The sequence below is a fragment of the Cyprinus carpio genome, chromosome B12, assembly GCF_018340385.1.
Source record: "Cyprinus carpio isolate SPL01 chromosome B12, ASM1834038v1, whole genome shotgun sequence".
NCBI lineage: Eukaryota > Metazoa > Chordata > Actinopteri > Cypriniformes > Cyprinidae > Cyprinus > Cyprinus carpio.
Window position 1 is genome coordinate 13,799,565 of NC_056608.1, and position 13,374 is coordinate 13,812,938.

General features: G+C 37.7%; 1 protein-coding gene across 22 annotated transcripts in view; it reads left to right on the plus strand.

Annotated features, from left to right (window-relative positions):
• Positions 1 to 13,374, plus strand: part of LOC109104764 (neurexin-1a) — a 177,284-nt gene that overhangs the window by 20,006 nt on the left and 143,904 nt on the right. For 2 of the 22 annotated variants that reach the window (XM_042735487.1, XM_042735488.1), the window contains one exon: positions 7,527 to 7,901. The exons of the other annotated variants lie outside the window; for them this stretch is intronic. In XM_042735487.1, the coding sequence (XP_042591421.1) occupies positions 7,527 to 7,585 (59 nt within the window). In that variant the 3' untranslated portion in view covers positions 7,586 to 7,901. Of the gene's footprint in view, positions 1 to 7,526; positions 7,902 to 13,374 lie in introns of those variants that run through there. 22 annotated transcript variants of the gene reach the window in all.

Genomic DNA, 13,374 nt, shown 5'->3' on the forward strand with positions numbered 1-13,374 from the left:
TGAAATCATTAAAGCATTCAATTCACACGGACCGACTGTCACACAGAGAACACGCGATCATGCTGGATAAAAATGCACACTTCACAAGTTCTTACAGCTGGATTCGACTAAGTTTGCAAGGTTTGTGAAATTAAATGTTCATTAGTCATTCAAAGATTTGTTTAAATTATATAAATAAGTATTTGCTTAATGCTGACGGCAAACGAGAAAGTATTATAATGTTTGCCTTTCTATTACTAATAATATATAAGCAATCATAATACTTTCTGCATACATTAATTCCTTTGTTTAATTGTTCTATCGGATTATTTGACAGACATCTATCTGTATTAGACAGAACTGTTAACAACGAAAGTAAACAAGAGGGAGAATGTGAGCACTGTGTGCTCAGGCGCTGCTGCTCTCAGCGCCATCAAAATAAAGGTCCTCGAACACATCGGCCAAGCAGAAAACTTATCGGCTGATGCCGATATTTGAAAAATGCCAAATATCGGCCGAGGCTATATATCGGTCGACCACTAATTACGATTATCATGTCAACGATTAAATTAAATTTGATATCACGATGCATCACAATTATATTAAATTTATTTTGTGCATTTTTATTAAATTATATAAGCAGGCTACTTTTTAAAATAATAACATTAATTAATTAATATATCAATAATTAATGGATATATTATAATTATAAAGTAATTATAGCTTTAAAACATACAAGCAAACATAAAGTAATGACGGGGGCAAAAGACAATTACAAGTGATAAACAAAAAGCACTTTCAGTATCTAGGCGTGCTTTAAGCAAACAAAAGTTTACAGACAAACATAGTGACCGATGGTACCGATGCGTTCATAGACAGTGGCTGCATTCACACATATCAGATGTTTTGTCCTGTTCTGAAAAGATAACTGACTGTTTACACATTAATTTAAATCATAAAAGTATTCGGAGTTGCAAGTGCATTAAACGCAGCCACAAGCTTCAGGACAAATAAACACAAAGCACACGTGAAAGTCTGTCAGTGCATGAGATTCATGCATCTAATACGTACTGCATTCCAAACGGCAGAAATGAAAGCATAACAGGGAGTGGAAGGACAAGCAATACGCACGTGTCTCACAGCGCATATTCTGTGCAGCGATTGTCTCTAGCGCACACTTGTGCCATATGCGGAGAAAAGCCAAGCTCAGATTTAAAAATAGAGAGTGCATTTTTAATACTCACGTGACAATTGCATATGCAAATGACATCAATAGGCTATAATCGATTATGGTCTATTACTACATCGATCCAGAATCGTCCATTTCCGTATTGCGATGCATCGATGCAATGATTAATTTCTACACCACTACTTTCTAGGCCTTGAATGTGGTAGTTGTATTGTAATCTATGCAGGGTCAGAAAGCTCTTTGATTTCATCAAAAATATCTTAATTTGTGTTCCAAAGATGATTGAAGGTCTTACGACATTAGGGTGAGTAATTAATGACAGAATTTTGGGTGAACTATCCCTTTAAAGTTGAAGGGTTTTATACATACAGTAAATTTCTCTTCCTGTCATTCCAATTTAAATTCCCATTCAGTTTCTCATGGGGCGTGGCCAACTAAATTCATATTCACTGTCTTAAATTGAATGGAGCTAAATCTTCAATTCAAAATTTTATACAGTCATACCAAATATAGTTAAAATCAAAAAGACACCAGAGATGAAGAGATGAATGGATGGTTTTCTCCAGGTATTATTGGTGTTTTGGATCCTGCGATTCACTGACCAAAAGATAGAACTGTGTTTTTTGAGCTTTGCATTAAACGTAGAAGTAGGAAGTCGTGACAACTGTCTAAGGAACGGAAAGCGGAAGAAAGAATAAAAGAAAACAAAAAAGAAATCATTGGCAACACAAATCAATACACAACGGACACACAAGCTCCCCAGGTGAGCAAGATGGAGATCAGACGTTGAATCGATAACCTGCAGTCAATAGAGGAGAGTGACTGAGGTGATGGAAAACTATATCCTGGGCAGACGAGCGAGGGCACAGTCCCTGAGGCGGAGGGGTGGGGGCCCTAAACTTAGCATTTTCAGCAGGAATACGTCTGACCTTGGTTATTTAAGATCAGCATAAATCTCCCTTGAGTAGAGCTGGCAGTATATCACTCCCTGTTGTGCCACTTATCTTCATAGAGCATCTTTTGCTAGCAGCCAAATTGTCAAGAGATTATTTTTTACTTTATTTATTCTTTTATACCTCGGTAGCAGATGTGATATCGTGATTTATTGTTATTTCAGCAAGTTGATGCCAGGAATAAACAGGACGCTTATCTGTATTCTAATTTCTGATGGAGCTCCTACAATAAAGCACTGTAGCCGGCGTGACCTTTAAAAGCGATTAAACATACAAACATGCGCATTTAAAAATGAATCTTAAATACACATACGGGCGCGCACAACAATTTTTTTTTAAGCTCTGAAGTGATGCGTGATGACAGCTTGTGTATTGAAAAGCAGTAAATATGCATGAGAAAGGCTGCTAAGCATTTTTCTCTTCACGGTCGGTGGATTGTGAAGAAAGATGTGGATTGTGTGACTCACATCTCATGAGTCATAAAGCTTATGCATTCGTGGTCGCTTCTTTAAGTGCCATATGTGAACTTCAGATTCAGGTTGAATATTGTGAGAAAAAAATAGAAAAATAACCAGTCGGATCCCTGCGGCTAGTTGCCCTTAAAGGTTTGTGATGCGAAAAGATAAACAGACAGACAGCTTCTGTGTGATTGATTGACAGGTATTTTAATGAAACCATAAAGAGGGCTGTTTTGCCCCATCGTAGATTCAAGTGCAAATTCAAGCTTTCCTCTGGAGGTAATTGTAATACCTTAATTAACAGAACACATGAATGTGTAAAAGCCTCAGAAGGGAAAATACATATTTAAATCCTTCCGTTTAGCCCACTTTGATGAATTTCAAAGTTCTCGCACTGAAGGGATGGGGAGCGCTCCCATGGGAGAATGAGCTCTGCCATTTCCCCATTCCTCTTGACCTGCCAAATCTGTGGTGGCCGGCACAAGTCGGCCTCCCTGGGGGTGCACGGTGCTCATTAATCTCTGGCCCGCTGTCCCAAAGGGGGCAGAGTAATTGTTTAATAGTAGATACTGAGAGATCATCATTCTCGCCGTTTGACATTTATGAGGTCATCAGTGTCTCTCTACATTAATGCATGTATTTATTCATGCAACACGGCCGGGGCTTTACGGATATCCGGCGTACCGCACGGCCAGCTGCACATAATAAGGGTATCCGCGTGACATTTCTAATGAGTGTGTAATTTGCTCAACGATGCAACTACATCACTGATATAATGATGGGCCATGATTGACGTTGTGTGTGTTTTAATAACGAACCGCAGTGACATGTTTCACACAGAAAGAGTTGTGTGTCTTGCCCTCGCTGATATTCCTTCTGTTTGCTTAATTGTTTTGTTAATTATCCTGTAATGGCATAATGTTTGCCACTCTATATGTCAACTCTAAAAAATATGTTGCCATTTATATTTCTGACACGGGCTGGGAGCTCTCTGAATTTCAATGAGTGTGGATTGCTAAATATATTAGGGTGTAATTGATTTCGGTCCATGGACTGGCTGTAGTTACCCCCTTATTAAAGCGGAAACCTCTTGTCATTAAAACCTTCCAGGCCAATTAAGCCATTGCTCTGGAAGGGATGTTTCAGCCGTTCAATCTTCAGGCTTTCTGTTGGGATGGTTTTTTCATGTCCTGCTTGACCACTTCAGTCAATGAAAGGATGTAGTCAGAATCTCTTAAAGGGAAGGTTCACCCAAAAATTACAATTCTGTAATCATTTCATGCCATTCCAATCCTATATGAATTTCTTTCTTCTGTGGAAGATATTTTGCAAGACTGTAATAATTGTCAGTTGGGTCCAAAACAACATTGGACCACACTGACTTTTATCGAACAGCAAAAAACACTGAGAATTTTTTTTTAATTGCTTTTGTAATAAAAGATATTTTGAACAATGTCTTTGGTGGGGGGTTCATTTGTTCTTACAATGAAAGCCAATAGGGACTGATGTTTGTTTTGAACCTTACAGAAGAAAGGAAGTCAAACAGGTTTGGAGCAACAAGAGTGTGAGTAAATGATGACAGAATTTTCATTTCTAGCTGAACTGTCAGATCTGGAAGCACAAACAACGGTGGCATGATCGCAACTGAATATAAAGTTGACTGAAGTGGTAAACTATGCCAGCTAAGTTTTAAAAAACATACAAGACTGTTTTCCTGTGATTGTCAGTTAAAGCCACCAAAGTGCTGCTGCCCTGCCAATTCATTTAAGTTGATTTAACAGAGAGACCTCTTGGATTGGCTGTCTCAATCTAAATGTATGGCCCATCACAGCTTTAATAGCAAACACAAGATGGGCTCACCGCCACAGTGGCTCTGGGGCTGATCATTCGTCTCGTGTGGAGAGGGGGGCAGTAAATCAGCCCTGGCTGGGGATGTGATGTCTTGGACGGGGATAATTTGTGCTCATTCTGTTTCGGAGAAACTGGGCCAGAGATCATTAGGCCATAAATCATGCCAAAGACGGATGCAAATGTAAAAGAACAGGAAACACAAAAACAGAACCCTGAGTCAAGACTGGAAATGGAAACACTGTGCTGTGTTAAATGACTTCCTGACTGGTTTAGGTGGTAATTATCCTTGAGCAACAAACTTTTAAGAAGGTGTTCTAAATAATTTTAAGCGGTGATTTTCAGTTGAAGTTTGTTTTAATGAAATATGACAAGCAGTCTGTAAATGATTGTGGAACGGTACTGGTTTTTGTCACGTCATCTTGCAGTGCAGTGGTTTATTGGAGCAGTGGTTTGTGTTTATGTACAGTAGGTGTGAGTGGTATGGGAAATGGGAGTGCTTTACATGTACATTGCTGTTTAGAAACTCATTGCTGCCTTTTTATTTGTCTTGAAGCAAGAATTTTAATGAAATGCCAGATAGCTGTGGAGTGGAACCGCAATTTTATCTCTTGCATTGATTGTTTTTATATCTATCACTGAATCGAGGGTGTGGCTTAAACAGGAAGTGCTTCACAACTACATTAATATCAACATTTTCAGCAGCCATTACTTCAGGTTTCATTGTCACATGATTATTCAGAAATCATTTTAATATGCTGTTTGTGATTCACTATTACATTAATATCAACATTTTCAGCTGGTTGAAAGCTAGGCAAACAATGAAACTCCAGTTCTTCCTTTCACAAGGAAGCTTCCAGCAATCATTAATCAGAAATCATTTTAATATGCTGCTCAGTAACTATAGGTGCTTAGTTATTAGTAATTAATATTATTATTTTTGTTGTTACAATGTGTTTTTTTTGCTTTTTTTGTGGAGTGTGTCATACTTTCCACAAAAATATTAAGCAGAGCAACTGTTTTCAACATAACATAAGAAATGTTTCTTGAGCAAAAAAATCTGCATATATTAGAAAGATTTCTGAAGGATCATGTGACACTGAAGACTGGAGTAATGGCTGCTGAAAATGTAGTCTTGCCACCACAGGAATAAAATCCTATTAAAATATATTAAAATAGAAAATAGCTTATTTCAATATGTAATAATATTTCACAATGTCAATTATTCTACTGTATTTTCTTTAACAGCATAAGAGACTCTTATTTAAAAAAAAAAAGGAATTCTTCCAAATTTTTGACTAATATTTTAATGTATTAATATTATTTTTTAGTAGTTTTTGTTTTTTTAATATGTTTTATTTTTTTTTTTTTAATATTTTTTTATTATTTTTATTTTTTTTTTGATTATACAATTTCACTGTAGCTTATACAAAAATTCAGTCTCGGTAGAATTCAAATAGAACTCTAGAAATAGATTTCAAAATAGATATTGCACAGATTTCCTTGTTACAGTGTAATCATACATTTAAGTGCTGAGTAATATTAATTAACTACATGTACTCACTATATAGTTAGGGATAGGATTAGGGTTTGGCTAAGGGTTACTTGCATGTATTTATGCATAGTTTATTGTTATTATAATAGTAAGTACATGTAACATGTTGTGTAACAAAGAAACCGTCAAATAAAGTGTTACCTTTTCTCTTCATTACTATGCCTTTCCAAATAATATAGTAGGCTTTTGTACAGTACAGAATTATCTTTCCACTCTGCTTTTGTTCTTTTCACTCATATTCACCTTGAACTTTACTCTAACCAGCGAGAGATAGATGCCTCTACCCTGTCGCTTTACCCTTCGCAACTGCTCTTCCCTGCTGGCTTTGTTTACATAGACAGGAAGGATATTATACACCTCTATGTATGCATACTCCATCCTTGTAAATGATTTAAATGCATGTTGTTTACTCTTTTCTTGCAATTCAAGGCATATTGATTCTGCTCTGCATCCTTGTGCACTAAGATCTATTCAATATTCATCCATTAGCTTGTTTTGGTTTCTGAGATCCCTTTTTAATTTGGGTGGGAAGTGGGAAGATGCAAAGAGTGCTGTTGGTGTGGGTTGTGTCGAAACTATAAAAGAGCTGTATGATGCTTGAATGATGTAAAACAAAAGATTTTATGTGAGAGGAGTTGTCGTGGTTACCAGAAAAGGTCTTAAACAATAGCCGATGTTCCCCTTGGGACTAAGGAGAAGACTAGCGTCACACGGAGTAGGGTTGCCTAGCAATGCCAAAGGAGTAGTCGTTCGATTGGTTACGGAAGGCAGTTCTGTCATATTCAAATGAAAGCACTTTCAGGTCTTCAATATTTGAAGTTCCGGGGATCTAGGCACGTAAATGGGTGATGGATACAAAGAACGATGCATCTCTTGCCCCGTCTTTTTGTTCCTCCTGTATTTGCTGACAATGAAGCACGGAGCGATCTTTATTAATCCTATTTCATAATGCTTTTGCTAATTGATTAAAAGGTGATTGCTGAAAGGTCTAACATGTTCTGGCTGCATTGGCCCGTCTGGGTCCTAATTGCTTTTTAATTGAGTCTTTCTTCCTTTGAATCCGTATTCCCGATTAATGCTTTTTAAAATGGAGAGCAAAGATTGGATAAGCGAGGCTGTTTTCTTTCATAAGATTTCCAATAATCCATATTCATGTCTGGTATGGTGTTATGTTAATGAATTGGAGCTCTTTACGCTGAGTAGAAATGAGTTCTCCCTCTCCTCTTCGCTCCTCGTGATAAGTGTGAGCCACGCCGCGCTCGAGTGGAGAGCGAGCTCTGGAATACATTTAGATTCCCACCACAAGAACAACCTGTCAAATTGGAAATATGGAAATATGACAGCTTATTGAATCCTAGGCAATTTAATGAAGAATGATATTTGATAGGCAAAGCATTTTTGTCAAAAGCAATTATACAAATCGTGCCTGTGCCAAGCCTGGCAAAAACAGCCTTGGTTCTGATTTCTTTCCTGTTCATTCTGTCTTCAGATGTGTGCATGTGTGCATTCATACCATGATTTGAGTGAGAAACAGAGGAAGAGAGAGAGAGAAGAGAGCAGGCTGGCATCCACTTCATGTGCCAAAAAGCAGAATACCTCATAGAGAAAGCACTCAGCGAACTGAGAAGAGCAAATGGAACCGATGTCAAAAGAGCAACTTTGCTCTGTAGCCTGTGCAGAAACAGAGCAGGCCTCTTTCTAATGTAACAAGGGCATACCGACAGGGTTCATGTTGTGTGCTCTTCTCTGTAAATGATATGCTTTTCTCCTCCTTTTATGATGTGGATCATACCTCATGTTCCTGAAAACCGAAGTTTGGCTTCGGCTCTCCCACTCAGAGTGACTTTAAAGGAAAAAATTCACCCAAAAATGAAAAAGCTGTCATTATTTTCTCACCCGCATGTCGTTCAAAACCTGTACGACTTTCTTCCTTCTGTGTGATACATCATATGCAAAAATAAATAAATAAATAAATTATATATATATATATATATATATATATATATATATATATATATATATATATATATATATATATATACACACACAATAATCTTTTATGATTATTTTATGATTATTTTTAAATATTTTTATGTAAAATACTTTGAATTACCATCAAATGTACTGTAGTCCTTGCCTAGTACAAAAGTTCTAGGCAAGTTCTTTCTTTCTTTCTTTCTTTCTTTCTTTTTGTTCATACAATAAAATAAATAAAAGTGCAAAACCAAAGTTTTTATTGTTAATTTTATTTCTTCTTTTAAATCATCCGTTATGATTATTTTTATGGTTGATTTAAATTATTTTTATTTAAAACACTTTGAATTACCATCAGATGTACAGTAGGCCTTTTTTTTGTCAATATGATAAAAGTGGACGCAAAACCAACGTTTTTACTTTTTATTGTTAATTTTATTTCTTAATCACCTGTTACAAACATTTTATAATTATTTTTACAAAATACAACATATGTAAAATGTAAAAATATATTTTAATCAGTTTTTGTTTGATTCTTTATTTTTTACTGTGTTGTTAATTTTATTTCTTAATCCACTTTTATGATTATTTTTAAATCCTTTTTTTATGTAAAAACACTTTGAATTACCATGAGATGTACTATAGGCCTTGCCTGGTACTATATATATATATATATATATATATATATATATATATATATATATATATATATATATATATTGTTCATAATATATATATATATTTTTATATATATATATATGTTTTGAACCCTACAAAAGAAATAAACAAAATACAGGTTTGGAATGACATAAAGGTGACAGAAGTCATATTTGGTGTCTGTCCCATTAACATCGAAACTTGTCAAATGCTTGTCAAAACTTTCAAACCTCGGTCAGCTGTCATAATCCGATACTTCTTACTCATTAATGCAATTACAAACTTCACCAGACCCCAAGGATGTATATTTCTAAGAAATGCACCCTTTGAGTCCAGGAAGTTGCTCTGCTGATTCAGAGAAATTTCAAATGTGCCGCAGCCATTCGCAGGAGTATATACGTCTCACGGTGGCGCTTTAATCCCACACTGCTCGCGACGTGAATAAGTGCTCGTACAGTTCTACATGACCTACGCCTGACACTTCATTGGGGAAAGGACTAATTTGTCTTCCCAAATGGATTTAGTTTGTCAGGGCTTTAACTAAATTGAAAGCGGGGAGGAAGAGAGGTAGAAGAGTGGCGAGAGATCCGTTAAGGTGGTGCCGTTACCGCTGACAGACTTTGCTGTGGCGACTGGGATATTGCAGCCATTTCTCACTGCCACTGCCACTGCAGGAGCCACAGGATGCAGAGCAGAGATGCCTGTGTTCGAGGCCATTAGGGACCTGGGCAACCACTGAGCCTAAGGGAAAAAAACAGTACACCCAGACACAGCCTGCAGCCAAAACACTGTGTGTGTGTCCAGGCACTTGCCTATTCGTCCAGCTGTTCATTATAGCGCTCGTGTACACAATGCCTCAATATTTAATGGTTCTGTGATTGACTCATCTTCACCTCAGCGCAGTTAATGCCATAGGAGAGATAGGAGGGGGAGGTCACTGAACTGTCCATTCTTTTCCTTTAACAGCCAAGGATGTAATCCAAGGCATTTGGATGTTGTCTCGCTTTACCGTCCTCACTAGCTTTGTTATAAACGCGCGGAGCTGCAAGCTCATTTCCTGACTTAAATGGTCTGTGTGAGTGGCAGGGTACGGGAGGCCCGGCCTTACACAGAGGCCTGTCAGCCACATTAATAATAGAGGACTCAAATTGCTCAAACGAAGCTGCAGCGAGGAAAATCAATGTGGAAAATGATTGCTGGAAGCTTCCTTGTGAAAGGAAGACCTGGAGTTTCATTGTTTGCCTAGCTTTCAACCATTTTGAACCATGGTTAAGCATAGTATAATAGGGGATCTGTAGAGAGGGTATGGTAAATAATTCACCTTTCCACAGCTAGCTTGACGATTCCCTTAGATTCTGTAGAAAATGTCAGTTACTAATTGTGAGATGTCATCTCATTTTAAATTAGAAGTCATGGGAGAATCGTTTGTGGAGAAATGTGATTACAAGCACAGAACTTTTATTTTGGATTTATGTAATCCTTTTCAATGTGTGCACTACTTTTCAAAGGTTTGGGGTCAGTGTGTGTGTGTTTAAGTAATTAATAATCTAATTTAGTGAGAATGCATCCAACTGATCACAATTATAATATTGAATTATAATTAAGCAGAACAACTGTTTTTAACATTAATAATAATAAAAATTTCTTTGAGCATCAAAACAGCATACAGTATTAGGATGATTTCAGAATGACCAGGATGTGATTCTGAAGACTGGGTGATGGATCCTGAAAATTCAGCTTTCAAATAGAAAATTTAAAATTGAAAACCGTTATTTTAAATCACAATATACCACAGTAGTGTTTCTACACATTTCAACACAAATTTTTATTGCAACCACCATTGAAATGCGTAGAAACGCAGTAATTATATCATTAGAATGAATTTCTGGGTCAAAACAATTCAGTATGATGGAGCAGGTCACACTTCACCTTGAATAGCTACTTTAGAGATCCTCTTCAAGTCTGTAGAAAATGTCATGCTATATATATCGCAATCACAACATCTGGTGCAGCCACTTATAGATGAGAAGGAGTGCTGTTGCCTTGAAGATCTCCGATCTCTCACACTCTCTGGTTATTAACTCCCTAAATCCTCTTGAACGCTTATCCCGTACCTCACGAATTTCATTTCTACGTGTAGCGTTGTTTTATGCTGTCATGCGCAAGTTACAGGAAAACATCCTGACTCGCCAAGATTTTCCTGTCCTTCTCGCTCCAGAGGTGAATCATGAGAGCAGTGAAGTATGATGTATAAAGACGGTTTGTATGATTTTTCATAGGCGGACTGTTCGTGTCAGCAGGAGGGAGAGGGTCTGTGGGCTGCTGTGGTCGGGGAAACAGATTTCATCAGTCCTGACTCCCACTTTTGTTGCCTAGACAAAAGTGCCTGACGAGAATTTTCTCGCAAGACGATGACAATGATCATGATAAATGCTCTCAAAATGGCTGCCTCTTTATCATTTGCTGTTAACTCTATATTCTCATTTTATGCAGTTAGTGTGCTTATAAAAAAAATATGTTCATCAAAACGAGCAGGGAAAAGTGAGACTGCAGAGTTTTTGTTATCAAATTGATCATTATAGGCTTTATCTTGCTCCCAGTGCGCCAAAGAAAACAAACGGCGCTGTCAGCCGCGGCACATCACCCATAATTCCTCGTCCTTTTTGCTCCATAAACAGTTGTTCCATCCGCACCGACCTTGGCGAGAAAGATAAATAAGTGGAATTAATTTGTTGCTGGGGTGACAGGGAGGCGTAACGAAGAGCACTGCCTGTTATTAATGTCCCTCCCGGCTGTGGCCGCACCCCCAAGGACCATAGGCACTCGGAGAGGAGGTCAGCAGAGAGGGAGGGCCGACCGGTCGAGTGGGCAGCACGGTGAGAAGGCTCGGGGTGATAGAATGCGCAAAGAGGCCACGGAGAGCCCGAGGCAGAGACAGATGATCTGCCAGATTGACAGGAAATTAGACTAAAAGCTGGTAGATATGCCAACAGCGCTATCTCTCCGCAGAGCGCCTGCTTCACACTGCTTCGCTATAGAGCATCGAGTAGAACACTTTTTGATAAGACCGGACTCGCGACCCGCAAGGGCATTTGGTGTGCGTACGATCCAGCTTTTGTAATATTTTACATTGTGTCAGGCAAGTCATAATATTTAGCCAAGCAATCCAGTCCTCGTTCTCCGGTTCGGTTAATTGAACCTGGCGAGAAGTAGGGCAGTGTCGCGTAAATGGTGATTGACCTCGATAAATTTGAGGCAACCCTGGTGTGCAGGGGGAGGGCCGACCAGACACATTTCTATGCCAGACCCAGTAATTAGCTTTAATTTCCTACCTTTATGGCTCGTCATTAAAATTAAGCCTCCCAGTAATGCATTTATTACCCTTCTCGGGAACAGTAGATGTTCCTTGCAAAAACGAAACCCATTTAGGAGAGAATTTACATTTTAATGATTATTCAAGCTGCCGTTTCCGTGAAACGTGACGCGCGCCGTCCGACTGTATCTATCTGATTTTACAATACGCAACGCTGCTGATTATCACAGCTACTGTACGCTAGCGTGGGCCCGCGCGCCACAGGATGACCAGGGCGGCTCATGGTGAGGAGGATGGCAGGAGCCAGCAATTATATCATCGCACCCACTTCTCTCGGAAGGAGGTATAAATCTCCATCCACTCTCAGAGGAAGTATTGTTTTGCACGTACATTTCAAAGGATTACTCATTCCGGTAATTCAAGAATAGGCAGTGCATTATAGGGCTCCAGCAGGCCGAGTGATGATTAATTGTCTGTACTTTTGAAGATACAGTGGGCATAGCTGCTTCACAGTCATGTTTATATCTGGACATTGTCGTGATGGAGCGGTTCACGCTTCTACTAAAGCATGTGCGATTAAAACTGAAGTGTGATCTACATTTTCAGGGACGTGATGGAAAGTCAAGTCACACTTCATTTCGCAGGGTTCTTTGTTCTTATATAAAAAGTGACTTAAAATCAGGACTGTGCAAAGAATTGTGTTCTCTATGCAGATTAGTTTTTTACAATTGATTATGTGCATTACTCAATGCCGAGGACACATCTTTAAAGCTCTTCACACAGTGTCTGCGGACTAAACTTGCTAATTGCTTTTCAATTGCTTTGATACAGAATGCATTCAATGACCGTATCATTCACATTTGTTTTTCGGAACCAACTCAACCACTAACAAAATTCTTATACATACTGTGTCTGCACACATTTTCTGAATGGATTATGCATGTTTATGAATCACTGTGCTTTTTTGTACAGTAATACCTTATTGAAAAATATACTAAATCTAAAAAAAAGCTTTTATTTGTTAACATTATTTAACTACATTATTTGATTTATACATCCAACAATGAACAGTACTTCTACTACAGCAATAATTAATCTTTAAATGATTTTTAGGATTTATAGAAAACATTTTACACAAAATTAGTTTATACTATATTTTAACGTGTCCTTGTTACAAAGTAATTATACGTTTAAGTACTGAGTAATATTAATTAACTACATGTACAGTACTTGGATATGGTTAGGGTTAGGATTAGGGTTTGGTTTAGGGTTACTTGCATTTAATTATGCATAATTAATTGTAATTATAATAGTAAGTACATGCAAGGTGTAACAAGGACACCTTAAAATAAAGTGTTACCTAAAATTTGTATGTGTTAACATTAGTGAACAAACCATGATTGATTGTATTTTTATTAACTAGCATTAACAAGGAGTAATTAATGCTG